This window comes from Callithrix jacchus, chromosome 9 (genome assembly GCF_049354715.1).
Source record: "Callithrix jacchus isolate 240 chromosome 9, calJac240_pri, whole genome shotgun sequence".
Classification (NCBI taxonomy): domain Eukaryota; kingdom Metazoa; phylum Chordata; class Mammalia; order Primates; family Cebidae; genus Callithrix; species Callithrix jacchus.
The window spans coordinates 23,388,127-23,410,054 of NC_133510.1; the positions used below are offsets into that span (position 1 = coordinate 23,388,127).

At 37.8% G+C, this 21,928-nt stretch overlaps 1 protein-coding gene across 46 annotated transcripts in view; it reads left to right on the forward strand.

Annotated features, from left to right (window-relative positions):
- Positions 1-19,407, forward strand: part of RIMKLB (ribosomal modification protein rimK like family member B) — a 103,292-nt gene extending 83,885 nt beyond the window's left edge. For 16 of the 46 annotated variants that reach the window (XM_078338751.1, XM_078338756.1, XM_078338745.1 and 13 more), the window contains 5 exons: positions 7,234-11,750; positions 14,020-14,096; positions 14,558-14,715; positions 17,140-17,285; positions 19,230-19,407. In XM_078338751.1, coding sequence (XP_078194877.1) covers positions 7,234-7,697 — 464 coding nt within the window. In that variant the 3' untranslated portion in view covers positions 7,698-11,750; positions 14,020-14,096; positions 14,558-14,715; positions 17,140-17,285; positions 19,230-19,407. The remainder of the gene's footprint in view (positions 1-7,233; positions 11,751-14,019; positions 14,097-14,557; positions 14,716-17,139; positions 17,286-19,229) is intronic. The other 30 variants (XM_078338764.1, XM_078338771.1, XM_078338762.1 and 27 more) reach the window with 9 other exon arrangements.
- Positions 19,408-21,928: the final 2,521 nt, after the last annotated feature.

Consider the following 21,928-nt stretch of genomic DNA (forward strand, 5'->3'; position numbering starts at 1 on the left):
TCATGATCCATCTGCCTTGGCATCCCAAAGTGCTAGGATTACAGGCGTGAGCCACCACACCCAGCAAATATTTTATTTTACTTATTTATTTTTTTTGATTTGGAGTCTCGCTCTGTATCCCAGGCTGGAGTGCAGTGGCACGATCTCGGCTCACTGCAACCTATACCTCCAGGGTCCCGGTTTAAGCAGTTCTACTTCAGCCTTCCAAGTTGCTGGGATTACAGGCACAAGCCACCATGCTAAGCTAATTTTTGTATTTTTTAGTAGAGATGGGGTTTCCTCATGTTGGCCAGTCTGGTCTTGAACTCCTGACCTTGTGATCCACTTGCCTCGGCCTCCCAAAGTGCTGGGATTACAGGCATGAGCCACTGCGGCTGGCCTATTTTATTTTTTATAAAGATGAGGTCTTGCTGTGTTGCCCAGGCTAGTTTTGAACTCTTGGCCTCAAGTGATCCATCTCAGCCTTCCAGAGTGCAAGGATTATAGGTGTGAGCCACTGCACCTGGCCGAATTTATGTAATCTCACTTCAAATTATTTTTTCAGTTTTATGAATTCTGAGTACAGTGTTTTCATCCCAGTCTGTGATATTTCTTTCTTTTTTTTTTTTTTGATTATAGATTTTGATAGACAGGAATTTTCACTTTTAATGTCAAGCATATTCATCTCTGTCTTTATATTCTCTACTATTTTTAAAGTGAAATTCTTTTCTACTCTTTGGTCATATTTAGTTCTTGAATACAGTCTTCTAAAAGTTTTGCTTACCATGTTTAGGACTTTAATCTACCTGAAATTGATTTTGCTGTTGAACATGATGAAAGAGATCCTGTTTTCTTTTTTCAAAATGAATAACTGGTTGTCCAAACACTATTTACTGAATAGTCTGTTTATTACTAATTTGTAATGTATTGAATTTACACATGTGCATTGCAACGTTCCTTAGTTTATTGTATTCTGCTTTTTCTGTATGAATACCAGTCTTTATTCCTTTGGTACTATGTGGAGATGTCTAATAGAACAAGAGCCCCTCTACCTTGTTTGTCAGAATTGAATTGCAATTTATGTTCAGTGTTTTACTATTGTGAGCAATAATACTGTAAACATCCTTGTGAATATGCTTTGTTTCATATACTGGTGCTTTTGTCTTGATAAGTCTCATCAAGGTTGGAATTGCTGGAACAAAATAATAACACATTTAAAAAATTTTATGGCCATGCACGGTGGCTCATGCTGTAATTCCAGTATTTTGGGAGGCTGAGGTGGGAGGATCACTTGAGGTCAGGAGTTTGAGACCAGCCAGCAACATGTGAAACCCTGTCTCTACTAAAAATACGAAAATTAGCCGGGCATGGTGGTGAGCTCCTGTAATCCCAGCTACTCAGGAGGCCGAGGCAGGAGAATCTCTTGAACCAGGAGGTGGTCGTTACAGTAAGCCAAGATCTTGCCACTGCGCTGCAGCCTGGGCAACAGAGCAAGACTCTGTCTCTAAATAAATAACCAGATTACCTTTTAAAAAGCCCATAACTTTTTGCACTTCAACTTGCAATTTTTTTCCCAATCAGATGAGAATTAAATGCTATCTTATGGCTAGTTTAATTTGTATTTTTTCACTATGAACGATGAGAGAATCTTTTCATAGTTTATTTGGTCATTTGTATTTACTTTTATATGTATTGCTTTTCATTATATTCGCTCACTTTTAAATTAGGCAGTTTTGTCTTTTGGATAGCATTTCTGACCAATGATTTAAATGCCAGAATGTCCACTCCAAATCTCAAACAACCAGAAATGCCACCATACAATTTCCAAATTCTCCCCAGCTTTAGAACCTCCAGTATAGTGTTAAGCAGTAAGGATTGCAGTGATTTCTGTCTAGTTTCTGATTTCCACTGAAATAGGTTTAATGTTTTGTTATTTGAGATACTGTATTTAAGGAGATTGATTCCATTAGAGACTCGATTAGAGTTTTTAGGAGGGTTTTCAGATTTTAGATGGCATCTTTAATTTAGGGCCAGACAGGTTTATAGCTCAGTTTTATTTACCTGTCCTAACAAGACCTTTAGTTTTTTGGTGTAATGGATTATATTGATGCATTTTAGATTAAAAATAATTATTTTTGGCTGGGCGCAGTGGCTTATGCCTGGTAATGGAGCCAGACCATGTCTCAAAAAATAATAATTTTTTTTCTTAATTATCCTTTGCGTTTTTAGAATAAACCTTATTTGGATAGCTTATTGTTCTTTCAAAAATTACTGATTTTTTCTTCATATTCTTTTTAGAATATTTTCATCTAAGGCCAGTCACGGTGGCATACTCCTGTAATCCCAGCACTTTGGGAGGACAAGGTAGATGGATCACCTGAGGTCAAGAGTTTGAGACCAGACTGGCCAACGTGGTGAAACCCCGTCTCTACTAAAAATACAAAAATTAGCCGGGCATGGCACATGCCTGTAGTGCCAGCTACTCAGGAGGCTGAGGCAGGAGAATTGCTTGAACCTGGGAGGTGGAGGTTGCAGTGAGCCAAAATTGTGCCATTGCACTCCAGCCTGGGTGACACAGGGAGACTCCATCTCCAAAAAAAAAAAAATTTATCTATTTTTATGAGTAAGATCGACCCATATTATTTTTAAAAAACTTTATTACATTTGATATTAAGGTTATGCTGGTTTTATTGAATGTATTGGGGAGTTTTCAGTCTTTTCCTACGGCATTCTATGTTGGTAAAGTAACATTGGAATAAAGGATAGCTAAATAAAACTGAGCTATGAACCTTTCTTGTCCTAGTTCCTTGTGCAGTAATAGCTTTTATCACCTTCTGAAACCTTTCTGTAATAATTGCCCTGTTAAAGTTTGCCACTTCTTGGGTGGGTTTTGGAAGTTTATTGTTTGCTTAGAAAATCATCCATTTCTTTTGCGTTTCCAATTTTTTGCCAAAGAGTTTCGTGAGGTATTTACATATGCTGCTTTTAATCTCTGCTTTCTGTTATCAAAAGAGCTTTTGTATTTTTTTTTTAAAAAATCTCTTTCTGTGGTATTCATTTTACTTTTTATTTTCATTATATCTCTGTTCCTAGTTTCCTTCGCTAGAGCACTTAGTTTCTTGTTTCAAAATAAAGGCATTTCATGTTAAACATATTCCTCTGGAGAACTTTCCCAGCGTTGGAAGGTATTAATACAAAGCATTTTTCTTTTGTATTTACAGATGGTTCTCATTTTTCTTTGTGATTTCTTTAACTTTTGGCTACCTTTACCATTACCTCCTGATTTTCTTGTATTATTATTAGTATTGTCCGAGAATGTGGCCTATAATATTTTTTTAAATTTCATTAAGGTTTTTTTTGGTGTGTGGCCAGCATGATTGTTTAATATTAATATTTAACAAAGGAACAATGCATATAGATGGATGTATACTCTTGTCAAGAGAAATAAGACTGTGAAGTAAAGTGTATTTTGCCGAAGTTTGCTACAAGTAGTGTATAGCTAAGTTCTGTTTTTTATTCAAATTGGACTAGTTTCCATCTTTTAATGGAAGATTTGGTCATTTTTTGTATAATTACTAATATACTTCATTTTATTCCTTCCATCTTATTTTGTGTTTATTATTTAATCAAATTGTTCCTTCTTTTTTTCTTTTCTAATTTTTGCTGGTTTGTAAGGTGCCATTCTATTTTCACTCCTGCCACCAAACCCAGTTAATTTGGGAGATCAGCTGGGGTTTTGCATTCCATTAATGCTTACCTTCTATTTTCTTAGGCTCATAACCAGACACATTCTCTACTGTTATTTGAGAATATAATTTTCCTTGATGTTTTCTCTACTACTTCACTGTGTCGTCATAATGATGATGAAGTCTTTAGAATACCTTCACTTTCCCCTGGTGTTACTTGTTCCCTCTCCCTGCCAATGGGAATATTAAAACAATTTCATTTCCTTCTTACTCTTCCTTCTTGATTTATTCATTTATTGAATAAATAGTTTTGAGTACCTTCTAAGTGTCAAGTAATGTTGTAAGAGTAATTTTTTTTTTCTGAGACGGAGTTTTTTGTGGCAGTGGCACGATCTCAGCTCACTGCAACCTCCACCTCCCGGGTTCAAGTGATTCTCCTGCCTCAACCTCCCACATAGCTGGGACTGCAGGCACCCATCACCACACTCAACTAATTTTGGTATTTTTAGTAGAGATGGGGTTTCACCCTGTTGGCCAGGCTGGTCTCAAACTCCTGACCTCAGGTGATCCGCTCACCTCAGCCTCCCAAAGTGGTGGGATTACAGGCATGAACCACTGTGCCTGTCCTGTTGCAGCAGTATTTTATATACAGCAGTGAACAAAACAGGCAAAAATCCCTAATCTCATTGGCCTTACATTCCATTTTTGCTGAAATTATCTAATAGTTTTAGTTCAAGTCTATATTGGAATTTGTTTTACTATGTCTCTTCTGTTTCATGAACCCTTATATACCCCTGTATCCATTACCAGTCAGTCTTCCTTTATCTACTTAAAATTAATTATGCCCATATTGCAAAGTACTCACCATGGTTTACTCCTCATATTCATTTTCCCGTATCTTGAGATCTCTGTTTTTAGCCATTTACTAGTATGTTAGTATCATTTCTTGATTATTTTCCCTGGTGGGCTATCAGAGTCACAGATATTCTCACATATTCGATTAATATAAAAAATACATTCAAAGTGCTTTTTCTATTCTCCCATTCAACAACAGTTCACACAGAAGACTTACTTCACCACGTGTAGGGGATTTCTCTATTTGGAGTTGCCATCAGATCTCACAGGTTGAGGGCGCAGTCTCCAAGACTATCCCCAACTCCCCACCTGACCCCCTTCAGACAATAGTTGCAAGTCCAGGCCTACAGAACTTCTGACCAACTGGCTTCAAGTTAGGGTTCCTGTGACCCTCTGCTTAGGTTTGATTAATTTGCTACAGCAGCTTATAGAACTCAGGGAACACTTAACCTTGTGTTTATCTGTATGTTATAAATTATATTACAGAATATACAGATGAAGAGATACATAGGGCGAAGCACGGGAGAAAGGGTGTGGAGGCATGCTGTGTGTTCCAGCTATCCAGAAGCTTTCTGAACCTTGTCTTTTTAGATATCCAACTGGATAGACATAATTGATAACCATTTTGTAATTGAACCAGAAGGGTATGGTCTAACATTAATAGACTGAGTAGGAAAACCTAGCAAGCCTGTCTGTTCAGATTCTTCTTAGCCTCTCTGTGCCACATTCCTTCCTCCAGGGTGTAGGGCAGGTCCTCATCTGGAATGTGGTCTTAGGACCCACAGTCAGAAAGGCCATGAAAGATTAGAGTACTGCTGTGGGGTAGGTGAAAGGAGGACAGGGGAAGGTTAGAGAGTTTCTATTTTCTAAAGCCTAAAGTGCCTCAACATTATAACAAAAGACTATATAACAAGGGCTGTGGTAGTTATATGCCAGGAACCATCTACAAAAAACAAAATATAATAAAGATCAGAATATCACATGTCTTTCTTCCTGAAAGAAGAATAGTATTTGGGCTGAGATAGAATTCTTATTTTCTAAGAGTTTAGCTTCAGTTCTGCCACCTTGAAGATTTTATTGTTGCAGGTTAATGTCCAAATCTACTCTCATTTTTTTCATTTGTAGGTAATTTATTCTTTGTAAATTTTTTTATTAGTTCTCAAATTTTAGTGGAATTTTGTAGATGTATCTGTGTCTTTTCTTGTCAGTTTGACCTAGATTTTAAAAGTTAGCTGTTTTAGTCAGCAGACTAAATTTTTTTCTTATACAGTTTCTGGAAAATTTCTTCATTATTTATTGTCTCTCTGCAATCTATTTCTCTCTTTCTTAAGGAATATTTTTTTTTTTCTGATTCTGTTCTCTAATTTTCTTTTTCTTTCTTTTTTTTGGAGATGGAGTCTCATTCTGTCTCACAGGCTGGAGTGCAGTGGCACGATTCTCATGCTTCAGCTTCCTACGTAGCTGGGACTATAGGCGCGTGCCACCATGCTGGGCTAATGTTTGTATTTTTTAGTAGAGATGAGGTTTCACCATGTTGGCCAGGCTGGTCTTGAACTCCTGACCTCCAGTGATCCTCCTGCCTCAGCCTCCCAAAGTGCTGGGATTACAGGCATGAGCCATTGCACCCAGCCCAAATTTTTTATCTTTATGATTTCACCTCACATTTTTAGCTATGCTTTGCATATTACTTGATTTTCTGAGATAACTCTCAAAAGCAACTGTACGCTGAGTTTCTCTTGTATTTTTTAGTTATCATGTTTTTGTTTTAACTTCAGAAAGTCTTTTTGTGCTGAACTTGAATCTCCTTAAAGAGCTCTTACTTCTTTCATTAAAGTCAAAATGGATTATTATTGTTTTATTTTTACATCAGTGCTCACTCAGCTTGGGTTATTTGTAGTATTCCACATGGCCTCAGTCTTGGAAGTGCTGTGAAGTAGAATAATCTAATTCACAGGCCAGTGTTCTATAGAAGTACCTAAAAGGAAGGCTTTTGTTTCCTGGACTCTTTTATTCCTCCAGCCTCAATGGTAGGGAGGATCCACCTCACCTGTCTAGCTACTTCTCGCTTTTCTGGGGTCAAACGCTACAGGCAATCTCACATAATGTTGTCATCCTCACTCTTAAAGTTCTTTGCTTTCCTATTCTTAGCTCAGAACTTCGTGAAACTAATCTCCAAGTGAGAAAATGAAGTTCTGCTTCCTTTCGGCAAGGCCAAAGACTTCACTTACATCCAGCCAGCTACCTTATGACACAGAAGCCTTTTGGCTTAGGAATGCAGCTGCATTGAAGTGAGGGCTATAGAGAAAGAGAGCTATGTTCAGGTCACCACCTTCCCAGATTCCACCTCATCCGTGGTCCTGTTATATAATTTTATTATTTTTATAAATCAAAAATTCAATAATACTTTTGCCATCTATAAGGTAGTTGAATTCTATTTATGCTGAACTTCCTTATACTTGATCTGTATTCTTGCAAGTAAGATAGGCTTGGAAAAAATATTGAAAAATTATTACATCATCAATTCCTGGGAGACTGGATAGAGAGAGGATTCCTAATGAAGGAAAATCTAGACTTAGAAGTCCGAATTTTACACTAGAATAGCACCTTTGTTTTCACTATTAATTTAGAAGAGAGGCTTAGCCTTGGAGGCCAACTTTAATTTTATTGAAAACTTTATGATTTTGTTAATTTCCTGTCTTGTTTCTCTTGCCAGGTGGTGTGGGGATGATGTGCTCATTGAGTGAACAAGGGAAGCAGCTAGCTATCCAGGTGTCTAATATCCTGGGGATGGACGTGTGTGGCATTGACCTGTTGATGAAAGATGACGGCTCCTTCTGCGTCTGTGAGGCCAATGCAAATGTAGGTTTCATCGCCTTTGATAAGGCTTGTAATCTAGATGTAGCTGGTATCATAGCAGACTATGCCGCCTCCCTTCTACCCTCTGGCCGGCTCACCCGGCGTATGTCCCTGCTCTCCGTGGTGTCCACGGCCAGTGAGACTAGTGAGCCGGAGCTGGGTCCCCCAGCCAGCACTGCTGTTGACAACATGAGTGCAAGTTCCAGCTCTGTTGACAGCGACCCTGAAAGCACGGAGCGAGAGCTGCTCACCAAGCTCCCAGGGGGCCTGTTCAACATGAACCAGCTGCTAGCCAATGAAATCAAACTACTGGTGGACTGACTCCACTGGTAATTAACCAACAAAACCCTTGTAAACCTTTCTTTCTTTTTTTCTTTACTATTTTTAAAACCAACTTGCAATGCTGTTCATGGAGGATGCTCAGGAAGATGAGAGAAAATTAGTAGGATTAGTTGGAGGCAGTGGGAGATAGATGAGACCTCTGCTAATAAGATGTTACTTTCATTTACAATTCCTACAAATAGAGAGGCAGAATAGGTGGGATATAGAAAAATGTTAGGCTCTCATAGTTACCCTTTTAAATTGCTAAAAAAATTTGTATGCTCATAGGCCATGAGGAACATATACTTTTATTTTTATGGTTCCTTGCTTTTGTTTTTGTACAAAAAATGATTTCGCTACAAATATCCAAGTAGCATAACTTCACATTGTGTTGCAAAATTTGTCATCAGTGAGGAAAACATCTGTCTAAATTACAGGAATTCTTGTATTATATAGCTCTTAAAATTCTGCCATTTCCTTATTAGTAGCTTTAGTTTATAGTTTATGAAATCTTGAGGGGCTCTTTTACTGGGATTTCTTATTTTTGTGTTTTGTTTTTTCCCCCTTAATTTGGTGGGAGGGTCAAAGTGAATATAACCTAATAAAGGCTTCTTAATGACAAAATTGGCATGTTTGCATGATGAAATGGAAATGAACAGTATTGCAATGTCCGGTATACAAAATAACATTTATTCAATGTAGATAAAATTACACTAGTTTAAAATGTGCATTGACTTGTATTTGTTAGTGTTTTAGTCTTTTATGTGCTCTGTTAATGTTGCTTTTTTTTTTTTAAATACATGCTAGTCTAACATTTCCTGCTCTATGCCTGCATCTTTAACAATGGCCAAAGTGAAGAAAACGCTACCTTTTTTGTTAACAAGACTTGAAATGTGTACATTTAAAGCCTTTTACTTTTTCCCTTTTTCTTTTGGTGGTTGGGCATTTAAGGACAAGGAAAAATACTTTTTGGGGCAAATCAAGAGCCTATATGAGTTCTAAGTTTAAAGCTGAAGTGATTTCTAATGCCAGCGTTACATATTTGCATTTTTCACATTTTAGAGGGAGTATATATGTATGTGTGTGCACGCATGCATGTGTATGTGTTTTGCTTTTTTATTTACATCAACTAATCAAAAAGGATAATTTAGAAAATGGAGCATGATGGGAAACAGTTTTTGACTTTAAAAAACAGATGAGTTGTTTTCATAAGTAGATTCCACTGGGGTAGAGGTATTCACCTTAAAACATAGGGTGAATAGATGCTTTTTAGGCCTTTTGTGTATATGTATGTTCTTTGTTTTTTTTCCTTTTGTTTCTAAACTGTTCATTGTATGGTTTATTCAAGGCTACATGCTTTTCTTTAATGCTTCTGGCTATGCATTTTCTCTTTTTACATACAGGAGTTGGGATTGGGGGTGAGTTGGATGTTTTTGTTGGGGGACTTAGTAGTATTGAGTCTCTTATAGCCCTACTCTTAAGCCTTCAATACTGTCCACTCTTTATATTTCTTTACTTTCAGAATTTATAAAAGCCCCCAAACTGCATACAATTTGAGCCTTTAAAACATGGGTAAAACTAATCCCACTGATGGGTTTGGATGGTATCTTAAGAAATGGAGATGCAGCAGAGCCCAACGTAATTTTTTAAACAGCAAGTTCCATCTCCCTACAAATCCTCTGAAGCTTTTACCCAAGCCCTTTCTTGCCTCTCCAGTGCTATTTTCCATCAGATGGACCTTAAGCATAATTTCTTGGACACTACTAGAGAGACTTCGAGGCAATAATAAAAGATCAGTATTAACCACCTATAACAGAGGTTTGATCATGCTTACTGTACAGTTTTTCCCCTATTTTAAAAAGGAATGTAATAAAATTTGTTTTTTCCATAGAATTAAATAATATTAAAATTGAGTGAAAGGTTGATTGTTGATGAATAGAATAGTATTCATCTGTGCAGTGTCTCATTTCACCTCAGAGAAAAGGATACATAAGAGGAGTTTGTCATTTATCTTAGGATATTCTAATTGCATTTAAAACAACTTATCTTGCACAGGGTAATTGGGGGACTCACATACATATATTAGTATCTCTGACTCATTAACAGAAAGAAATACTTGGTACTTCTTTCACTGAATGACCATACTGTGGAGGATGCATACTATTTGCTATAGAGAAATAAATGAGGAAGAAAGAACTGCCTAGTTAAATTATCATTCATATGTTCATGTAGAGACCATCTGGTTGCCATGTGTATTATAACACATACACTTTGAATAGTTATATATCACAGATATGTAGATTAATGCATTTAAAACAACCTCTTTATTGATGAAAATTTCAAGTTTGTGTTGGTGGGGTAAGGCATCAGGAAAAATGTAGTAAGCCATCTTTTAACTTATACCAAATTAACCAGCTATATTATAGGAAATATGTGAAATTAGTTCATTAGTTTTATTCACTATGTATTATGCATTCACATAATATTAAAACATAGCTTTAGCAACCAGTTTCTGGATTATACACTTACATGTTAGAAAGAAAAGAACAGTAGTTATTATCTTAGATGTTAAAAACATGGATATCTTCTTGAATTCCTTCAAAATTAAGGTAAAGAATAAGAGCAAATCATTCTGGAAGAACCCTAAGGAAACAGCAGCAGATATTTAGGTGAAAATTAAATTTATTTTCATAATTGTTTAATAACTTGTATAATCTTCATTGCTTATTATGAGGTAAAATGTATTTATCAAATATGTGTAATGATAAAATCTGAATTGTAAAATTTTTGTATATTGTTAAAATTGTAATTCTAAATTGTACTTCAAAAATAATTATTTCTGATTGTATTTATGTCACCCATGATGAAAACTGGACTATATATATACATCTAAACATATAAGTATGAACTATTCTAGTTAAAATTTTTAATAGTTTTTTTCTTTTTTGGTGCCTATAATTTCTGCTGGCTTTTCTCCAATGAACATTGAAATCTTTCTGTATGTGTTATCAATAAGAAAACTACCCTGGAACATTAGAAAAAACCAACAAGAGACTTGGCTTTCATCAAGCGCATTATCAGACTTTGAGAAGATACTGAAGGCATTGACTTTGAAAATCATCTCTTTTTCTCAAGAAGAAAGCAATGGAGAAGCAAATTTGCTTCATTCAGTGAATCCCCAGTTTGGGGGCTGGGGGGCTTAGAGACATTGTAAAATCAAATCTTGTGTTATATTTTTCTCCTGGCTCACTTTTTTTGAGAAGGTTTATGGGCTATTTGGCTGGTGAGACACGATCCCCTCCTAAGAAAATGTAGGTGCTCAGACAGGTAACCTCTGCTGCTACTGTTTTTATTTGTTTGTTTGTTTAATTTTATTTAAGATTTGTTTTTGTTGTACTAGGATTTTTTAAAATGTAATATATTGCAGGATTTATAACCAGGTTCACTGACTGCTTGCTTGCTTTCTTTTTCTTTTCTTTTTTTTTCTTCTTAAAAAAAAAAGCAAAAAACAAAGTTTTATTTAAAATACATTTAGGCACCCTTGGAGCTTGGATTTTGGAATGTTTCAGTAGTGGACAGAAATCTGCTGTTGGAATCTTCTAGTCTTCCAGGTTTAATTTGAAATGTTTTTAGTTTTATTTTGGATTTTTGTGTGGCATTTTATTTCCTTTATATCAATGCCATTTTGCCATGCTGTTTTGGGGTGGCTGCCTAACTCTAGTGAAAATTCTTTCTGTATTAACGAAAGTTTGGCCTTTGAAAATCCTTAATGTTTTGCATTTTTTTACATTGTTTTTAAAGAAATATTCTAACTGCTTGCACTGTTACTGTTCTTTACCAGCCTTTTCAGGAGCCAAAAAAACAAATACAAACAAACAAAAAAATACCCAGAGAAAAAACTTTCCTTCTTCCCCCTTCCTGATGATGAGTGAGAAGTATTGAGAACTTTCGGGGTCATTGCCCTTCTAAACTCCCCTTCCCCCAATAATGCAGCTGTATAATGAATGGTAAATGCACCGGTTTGGATTCAGGCACAACCGAGCCTGCTTGCAGGTAATTTAACTCTTTCTCCTTTCTTTCCACCACTAGGCTAACTTTCTTTTTTTAAAAACTTCTCCTTCTTTATGTACTTTAAAAAGTAACCATGGGTTTGTCATAATTCTCAATTAAAAATAAATATATCTAGCAAATAATACAGTTAAAGAAGAGCTTTTCTGGGTAAAGTTTGACTTGGTTATGATATACTCAGGACTTTCTTGGAATTTTGTTTAGCCATTTAGATGACTCCATTTCTTGAATATATGTCTATAATTAAATATTTCAGAGTGTGAATTTTTTGGCTTTGTTTTTGTTTTGGGTTTATTTGTTTCTTCCATTGTGCTACTCTGGCTTAAGCTTTTTCAGGGGTTGGTGTTCCGAATACACAGTGAGCTCACAGTATAAAGACATCAATTAGGAGTTGACAGGTATGGAAAACTAGAGCTTTGAAAGGTAAAATTAGGTTGTAGGTTATATATATGGTAAAAACCCAACAAAGCATTTGTTTTTCTTAGTGCTTCTCTTTCTGTGACATTACAAAAGTGAAAGGGAATAATAAGACAAAGATAATACAAAACATTTTAGTTCTTTCAGGAGGAATGTGATTTCAGAAGTAATCATTTTGGCGGTTCTAAGATACTAGTTCTAACAAGGAGATGTGAGCAGTTTGAGATGATCAGAAAATCATGGTTTAAACATTCAAAATTACAGGTTCGAACAGATAGGAGGGCAGTTCTGAAGTACAAGATGGCTAAGCACATTAACCAAGGACATAAATTGTCAGGGATAGGACTATATACCTTGTCCATGTTAATAGACTTTCTGTTAGGTAATAGACTAAACTATCCTCTCTGCTGTCTTTACCCCGGTCTGCCTACCCTTTCTTCTTTTCTCCTATCCTTTCTAAAGTTTTAGCTCTGAGCTTTTATTATTTTGGGGTATTACCATCTTTCTAATAGGTAGAATTTTAGTGAGAGTAATCAAGACCTTTTCAAGATAAGATATACTTCTGCATAATTTCATCCTGTGGCTTTAGACGTACTATCCAAAGAGGCTGTACGTCCAGCAAGTCACTAGTTAGTAAACAGGAAGTCTTGGCTTGGAATGCTATTTCTGTAGCTGAAGGAAGACATGTGATCAGTGATTAACCTGTTCTATGCTTCAGTTGACTCTTCTAAGAACAGTCATTCCCCTTAAGGATCTTACGACAAAGATATTTATCTGTTGAATTGGAATTTACTAACAAAGGGGTCCCAGCTGCGCTCATGAAAGAATTTGTGATGGATACTTAAAAAAAAAAAGGGCTTATTCAGGAGAGCCTTGTTCTCTTGCTGATATGAATGACTAACACTAGAATATACAAACTATGTGATTGTATAAGGCATGGAGAGTTTAACAACCTCCAGTCAGCTGCCTGTTGGAATACCACTGACTTGTTAAGAATGATCTTGCGTTTAGATATTACCATATTCATACCTACTAGGTGAGCCTTATATAGCATATATACCTGGCTGCTATTGTGGGGTTTGGGAACATGAGGGGTGGGTGAACTGTTGTTGTTTTAGGTTTCAGTCAGACAGACATCCCTGTGCCTCAGTTCCCAGAAGCACAGCAGGCCTCTAGGAGCATCCGTGGGAACGGCGCAGTCCTGACATCACCAACTCTCCTGCTCAGGCTCATCCCATATACAGAGGTCAAAGGGTGGGGTTTGAGACTGGGGGAAGGAATGAGAAAGTAGAAGCAGTGTCACTGCAGCGCCACTGTTAACTAGTCTTTGGTGCTTATGTCAGTGTTTGTTTTATTTCCTAATTCTTTTAAAGTTGGCAAAACTGCATATTTTTATCTCGATGAAGTCAGTGGGAGGGTGGAACAAAAACAAACCATTACTGCTATTTGTAGTTCATTGCCAGAGACTGTCCCTTAACAGCTAATAAAGAATAAATTTGGAACGTAGACCTAGATGACAAAAAGAATGGGAATAGAAATGAATCCCAGGATTTTTTTTTTTACCTTGTCCTAACAAAGTGGCAGAGCCAAAGTAGAATCCCAGGATTTTAACAAACAGAAGACATTTATGCTGTGTTAATCCCCAGTTCTACAACTGCTATTATATTTGTCATTCTGTCTCCCTTTTTCCCCTAATTCTTTTATGTATGTATAGTTTGAGGAAATGTGCATTTATGGTTAGTTCTTTTTAGAGGACTTAATGAATTTATTGCTCTTTTGCAAAAAATATACCCACTGCTTATATGGGCATACAAATGCTACCCTATTTTAAATGTAGGTGGCGTATGTGTTCGTGTTTTAATGTATTCAGAGCCTTGGGCAATAAGCAGTCCAGAACATTGAAAACTCAAGCAGGTAAAGCACCTAACACCCTTAGTTTCTAGAGTTACTTTAAAAAACTTCTGCATTGCTGCATCTTCCACAGTTCCTTGGGTAGTCTCTGAACTTAAAATTTGTAGGAGTTGTAGACTGCCTACTTCAAATGTTATGGTATTTATTCATAGATTGTAGGAGTAGGTAAAGAAGGAAACAAAAAAAAAAATGGCTTCTTGAGATGGCAACTGCTGAGTGGCTAAATCTTTCCACTTCCTTTCTTTTTACTTTTTTTGTAAATTTTCATAGTTTAGCATGAACATTAGTCATACAGTGTTTGATTTTCTGTGATTGGGATTCTTGTTTTTGATTTTTGGAGGGAAGGTCTTGGAGAAACATTAAAAAGTTGGTGTATATGCAAAAATACAAAATGTTAAACAAAATTTTTTCTATTTAATCTAAATAGTAAGCAATAATTTTTTCTATATACCCTTCGGCTGCAGCAGAGAATTAAACTGGTAGGTGGCAGCAGAGGAAGGAATTCTTCAGATTGATGGCTACTGACTTAAAATCTGCATAGGATAGAGCATGACATACCAACTGAAGCAAGGGGGGCAGAAATGGAAGCAGGATTAAGATTCCTGGATTTTGACTCTAAATGGTAAGTTATCTTAAACTAATCGTGTGTTTTTAGTCTGATAACAATGTTATATGTTATATGATTATGTACAATGACGTGCAATCATAAATGCCTGTAGGTTCTTGCCTGAGGTTGAATTGAACCTCACTGGTACATGCTCATTCTTTACTTTGAATAATAACTAATAGTATATAAGATTAGGATTTTCTCCTCAGTATGTTGGTCTATGTGAACTTTAATTATGGCAAAATTATACTGACAGTCTGATTTTTTTTTTTTTAATTTGTAAGAGAAATAAAATATGCATTTTTAAGAATTTTATAAAAACAAAAGGTTCTGGCCAGGCACCGTAGCTCACACCTGTAATCCTAGCACTTTGGCAAGTGGAGGTGGGTGGATCACCTGAGGTCAGGAGTTCAAAACCAGCCTGGCCAACATGGCGAAACCCCATCTCTACTAAAAATATAAAATTAGCTGAGTGTGGTGGCAGGCACCTGTAATTCCAACTTCTCAGGAGCATGAGGCAGGAGAACATCTTGATCCCAGGAGACAGACATTGCAGTGAGCCAAGATCGTGTCACTGCACTTCAGCCTGGGCGACGAGAAAAACTCCATCTCAAAATAATTAAATTAAAAATTTTTTTAAAAAAAAGACTCTTCCCTTTTTAGTGGGAGCTTTGGGAGATAACGAAAGAATATAATTGGAAAATAATTATTGGGGTTGGAGTGATCTCTTCCAACTGGCTGTCTCTAGATCAAGACTCATTTCCTTGTCACTGTGCCATGTTCCACTCTGCCATCAGTTCCACCCTGCCCGTTTACCTTTCTCTCTTGATTATCTGGCTGGATTTTCCCCTGTTCCTCTGTCTCTCCCTGTCTTTGTGCTTTTCCCTTACCTGAGTGTATTTGTAAGCTTCTTTCTCTCACACTCAGTTCTGAATTTTAATTATCCAATGTTGCAATTTTTCATCTGCCTGCCTGTTTTTCCTAAGAGAGTGTGTATGTTTGTCTCTTCCTCCCTCTCTCCCCACTTTTCATTTGCATTCTTTATTAGGATTTGACTAGACTGAATAGAAGAAATTAAATGATGCTTGGAAGTTCTTTAGAATTAAAGAATATAAATTTCAATTAAATTTATAATAAGATGCAGACCTGTTTATTCTCTCAACTACTTACCTATTTTAACTGTAGTATCTATTGTTTCTAGAAACCAAGCTGTATAAGATCATTTGGACAGAAATGAAAGGCATATGGTTCTTACTCTTTTTTTTAAGACAGGGTCTCACTCTGTCACCCAAACTGAATAGAGTGCAGTGGCATGAGCTCAGTTCACTGCAACCTCCACCTCTTGCATTCAAGCGATTCTTCTGCCTTGACCTCCTGAGTAGCCAGGATTACAGGTGCATACCACCACACCTGACTAATTTTTTCTTTTCTTTTCTTTCTTTTTTTTTTTTTTTTGTCATTTTAGTGGAGATGGGGTTTTGCCACATTGGCCAGGCTGGTCTTGAACTTCTGGCCTCAAGTGATCCACCTACCTCAGCCTCCCAAAGTGATGGGATTACAGGCATGAGCCACCACCTCTGGCTTATTTCGACAACTTTTAACTTCAAGTTGACCCTTGAGTTTTTTAAAGTCTCTAATGAAATCAGAAAATGAGCAGAGCTGTCAGTATTTTTAGAGACCTTCATATTAGAGAGTATCAAGTTTTAGTCTTATAAATGAGGGTTAAACTGTAACTGGAATAAATCTGTTTTTAGGGTGTATATGTGACCATCTTAGAATGTTTTTTATTCTAGTAAAGTAGCACACAGATAATTGTTTTCCATTTTTAAAGATGGTAAAAACTGTATTATCTAGAGGAAGAAATTATTAAAGAAGGGGAGTCCTGACTCCTGTTAATATCTATAATAACAGAATGAGCTACCAGCCTGCAGAGCCCTGCCATAGAAGTTAGAGTAATCTGAAAAGTTTAGCCATCTGATATAATCTTGAATTTGTACATAAGGAAACTAAAGTCCAGAGAAGTTGGTGACTTGCCCAAGATAAGTGAGCCAGGCCTAGGATTCTCGTCTCCTAATTGTCAGTCCAGTGCTCTTTGCATTGTATACCATGCATCCTCAAAATCTATAGTTACTGAACATGTGCTCTGCAGTGAGAGCTGCAGTGTCACAAAGAAAGTTGTATTTGTGCTTGTGGTTATCTAAGATAAGATGGGGAGTCTATTTAAGTAAAGGATATTAAGGCAAGTTGTAGATGACTGTTTCAGATAGTTTGTATGCAGAATTGTTTACATGTTTGGCATGTACATTTATTTGATGTATACAGCAAACATGTAATTTTGAATACATCGTGATTATAGGGTTTGACACTGAAAAGGTATCCCTTGCTGAATTAAAAAACGATGCGAAAAGGCCTTTGTTTTCCCTTTAACTTCTGGTCAAGGGAGAAGAGTGGATTCCTTATATCTAGTATACCATTAATCCTCATCTACCTTCCATTTCTATTCTGGAATATGAATCCATCTACAAGAAAGATAATCTTTTTATTCTGAAACTCCTGTTCCTTGCAGATTTTTAGGCTAGCAGTGGGTAAGTGGATCATTAAATAAGATGATTGTGTTTACTTGTAATAACAGGATGTATAGTAACATGATGCTAGAATAACTGATATTTTGTCTAAATGTGCAGTTTTCTTTTTCTTAACCATGTAAAAAGAGGAGCCCTTTATTTTTAAAAATGGGCTGAGTGCTGAAAAACATCATTTTTTTAACATGTTATTTCTTTTTTTTCTTTTTTGAGACAGAGTTTTGCTCTGGGTTCAAGCAATTCTCCTGCCTCAGCCTCCTGAGTAGCTGGGACTACAGGCGCGCACTACCACGTCCAGCTAATTTTCATATTTTTAGTAGAGATGGGGTTTCACCATGTTAACCAGGATGGTCTCGATCTCTTGACCTCGTGATCCACCTACCTTGGCCTCCCAAAGTGCTGGGATTATAGGCGTGAGGCACTGTGCCTGACCTAACATGTTATTTCTTTAGTGCAGTTTAATTCAATCCCTGGGAGGCTGGGCACTGTGGTTCTTATCTGTAATCCCAGCATTTTGGGAGGCCAAGTTGGCAGGATAGGTAACAAAGCGAGAGACCCTGTCTTTACAAAAAAGAAAACTATTAGTTTGGAACATAAGAACACACTGCTTCTGTTAATATGGTAAATGTCTAAAATTTTTAAAATAGTTTTATCTTAATTTTGACTAGTGGCCAGGCATGGTAGCTGACACCTGTAATCCCAGCACTTTGGGAGGCCGCGGTGGGCAGATCACTTGAGGCCAGAAGTTCAAGATCACCTTAGCCAACGTGGCAAAACCTCGTCTCTACTAAAAATATAGAAATTAGCTGGGCACGGTGATGTGTGCCTGTGATCTCAGCTACTCTGCAGGCTGGAACCGGAAAATCATTTGAGCCCAGGAAGCAGAGGTTGCAGTGAGCCAGGTTCGCGCCACTGTACTCAAGCCTAAGTGACAGAACTGTCATTTTGATTAACGTATAGAAATGTTAATGTTTTAGAACTGAAAGAAAGTGATAAACTTGAGTTTTAATCTGAACCAAAAATTGTTTCTTCTGTAACTTCTCTAAAGTTAACCTAGAACACAAAGAAAGCATTTAACTTGAATTTTGTTTGTCTGGACATATTGGCACAATAATTTTATTTTGTGTGTTCTACAAGAAATTTTTTTTCTTTAGAGTTTTTCTCTTGGTACAGTTTTTCCTGACTAAAATGAAGCACAATTGTCTGTTTTATAGGATTGCTAAGGAGTAATAGTACAGAGACATCTTCGTGATTATATTTTTTAAGTTACAAATCTTCAGTGTCTGAAATTGGGTTGATTTTTTTTTTTTTTTTCTTTTAACATGTTATTTCTTTAGTGCAGTTTAATTCAATCCCTGGGAGGCTGGGCACTGTGGCTCTTACCTGTAATCCCAGCATTTTGGGAGGCCAAGATGGGAAGATAGGTAACAAAACAAGAGATCATCTTTACCAAAAAAACAAAAAACTAACTAAAGTGTCTTAAATAAGTCACGAAACTTGCAGATAAAAAAAAGGAAAAACTTTTTGGCTGTTTTGGTGTCAGCATCTTAATGAAGTGGAAAACATTATGGACCTATAAATTAACTTATGACTGCTTACTCACTAGAGAGAACAATTTTCAGGGAGTTAGAATAGTTTGTCCTGAAGGAGAGTCAAATAAATTTGGGAAATAAGGTTGCTCTTATAAAATAGTAATGGGTTTAGCTTTTATTTTCTAATTGTAAGAACATTAAATGTCTTCTAAGTCAGAATCAGAGAGTACTTTGTTAGCTAAGCTCACCAAGACAAATTCTTTGCTAATACAAAGCTGGTTATGGATTTTGGTAGTCTAATCAATTTAGAATGTTTCATTGTCATCTTAGTTGATTTTCTTTTCTTTTTGTTTTATCCAGGTTATAGAGACTTAACATCTGTGATTTAAGTAAGTTGTATGTTTTTCCCCCCTAGGTTCTTTTGAAGTAACCAGGATCTTTTTTGCTTACCCTCACTAACAGAATGGATGAAGATAGATTTGACTGTGTGCTTTCAAGTGGAGAATATAAATATACAGAACAAGAAAGCAGTAACTCTAATCTGTTTGATTCAATCTGTTTTCTAAAATAAAGATACCATGCACTGGAAATAAGATAGCATGCAGTGTGACATGTTCTTTTGGCAGCAGTTCTGTATACTCCATTCTTTATCAGTTCACTTTGGTCCAGGCATCGACTTGACAAACACAATGGGGGTATGGGCATTTTGAGACTCTATATCTCTGAAAAAACAAAACAAACAAAAAAACACGGTGCTGGGAATGGTGGCCCACGCCTGTAAATCTAGCACTTTGGGAAGCCCAGGTGAGTAGACCACTTGAGGTCAAGAGTTCGAGACCAGCCTGACCAACATGGTGAAACCACATCTCTACTAAAAATTATGTATATATCCAAAAATAAACCAGGTATGGTGGGACATAATACCAGATAGGAGGCTGAAGCAGGAGGATTGCTTGAAAAACCCTAGTCGGGTACGGTGTCTCATGGGTGTCATGTCAACACTGGGAGGCTAAGGTGGGTGGCTCACTTGAGCCCAGGGGTTCAAGACCAGCCTGGGCAACGTGGTAAAATCTAGTCTCTACCAGAAATGCAAAAATTAGCCCAGCATGGTGGTGGATACTTGTGGTCCCAGCTACTTGGGAGGCTGAGGTGACAGGATCATGTGAGCCCAGGAAGTCACACTGCAGTGAGCCATGATTGTACCATTGTACTCTATCCTGGGTAACAGAGTGAGATCCTATCTGGAAAAAAAAAAAAAAAAAAAAAGATTATTCTCATTTAACAAATTTATTCTTAAAGCATACATGCTAGTGTCACTTTGGAGCCTTCAAAAGGCAGACACCAAGATGGAGTCAGATAGGCTAGAGACATATTGAGGGAAATGCCTATATAAGGGAGAGGGACCAGTAGGTAGGGAAGCCCTTCAGAATGCAATGTGATTCTGACACCTGTGACAAAGACAGAGGAGAGAACTCAAACCTCAGCTGTTCTGAGAGTCTGCCAGCCTGATGAGGAAACTCAGAGCAGAGTACCTATTATAGCAGTCCTAGATTGGACAGAGATGACCTGACTGCTAGTCTGGAGCAGCCTGGGGAGGACATACGGTTTTCATGTGAATGTTCCAACAAATCAGGAGGACTGGGCAGCCGGAGGCTGTCAGCCAGGTTTGTTACTTGCGTCCAGTTTTGAGACCTGAGTGGCACAACTCCATGGTAACCTCATTACACTCCTTAACACTGCACAGATCTGCTCTACACCTTTGGGTAGAGTAGATGACAAAGTACAATTATGCCTTCTCAGCAGTCCCCCAAAGTTAACTAATTCCAGCATTCACTCAAAAGTTCCAAGTTTCAAATCCAAATTTCTTGTGGAAATGAGTTCCTCCTACCTACGAGCCTGTAAACTCAAAACAAGTTACTTACTTTGAAGACACAATGGGGGTATGGGCATTGGGTAAACATTTTTATTCCAAATGGGAGAAATAGGCCAAAAGAAAGGGGTTACGGAGCCAATGCAAGTTCAAAACCTAGCAGGGCAGTCATTAAATCTTAGACTCCTATTCCATATCCAGGGCACACTGCTACAAGGGGTGGACTCCCAAGACCTTGAGCAGCTCCTTGCCTGTGTCTTTGCAGGGTCCACCCCTCTCAGGTGCTCTCACAGGTTGTTGAGTGCCTGTGGCCTTTTCAGGCTCAGGGTGCAAGCTGCAGGTGCATCTACAATCTGAAGGATGGTGGCCCACAGTGCCCCAGAAGGGACTCCATGTGGGGCCTCCAATCCCACATTTCCCCTCCACACTGCCCTAGTAGAGGTTCTGTATGTGGGCCCCACTGCTGCAGCAGGTTTCTGCCTGAACACCCAGGCTTTTCTGTGCATCCTCTGAAATCTAGGCAGAGGCTGTCAAGAGCCCACCACTCTTGCGGTCAGGCTTAACACCACATGGAAGCCATTTACAACTTGTATTCTCCAAAGTGGCATCTTAAGCTATACTTGTGCCCCTTTGAACCCTGGCTGCAGCTGGAGCTGCCAAGATGTAGGGAGCAGTGTTCCAAGGCTGTGTGGGGCAGTGGGGCTCTGGGCCTGGCCATTCTTCCCTCCTAGGTCTCAGGGCCTGTGATAGGAGGGGCTGCTGCATAGGTCTTTGAAATGTGTTCAAGGCTTTTTTCTCACTGTCTTGACTGTTAACACTGGCTCCTTTTTAGTTATGCAAATATCTCTAGCAAGTTGTTGCTCCACAGCCTGCTTGGATTCCTCTTTTGAGAGCTTTTTCTTTCTTTGACACATGGGCAGGCTACAAAATTTCCAAACGTTTATGCTCTGCTTCCCTTTTTAAATATAAGCTCCTCAGCCAGGCGCAGCTCCTTAGCCAGCACTTTGGGAGGCTGAGGTAGGTGGATCACCTGAGGTCAGGAGTTCGAGACCAGCCTGACCAACATGCTGAAACCCCATATCTACTAAAAAAATGAAAAAACAAAAATTGGCCAGACATGGTGGCAGGCACCTGTAATCCCAGCTACTCAGGAGGCTGAGGCAGGAGAATCACTAGAACCCAGGAGGCGGAGGTTGCAGTGAGCTGAAATTGCACCACTGCACTCCAGCCTGGGGGACAGACCA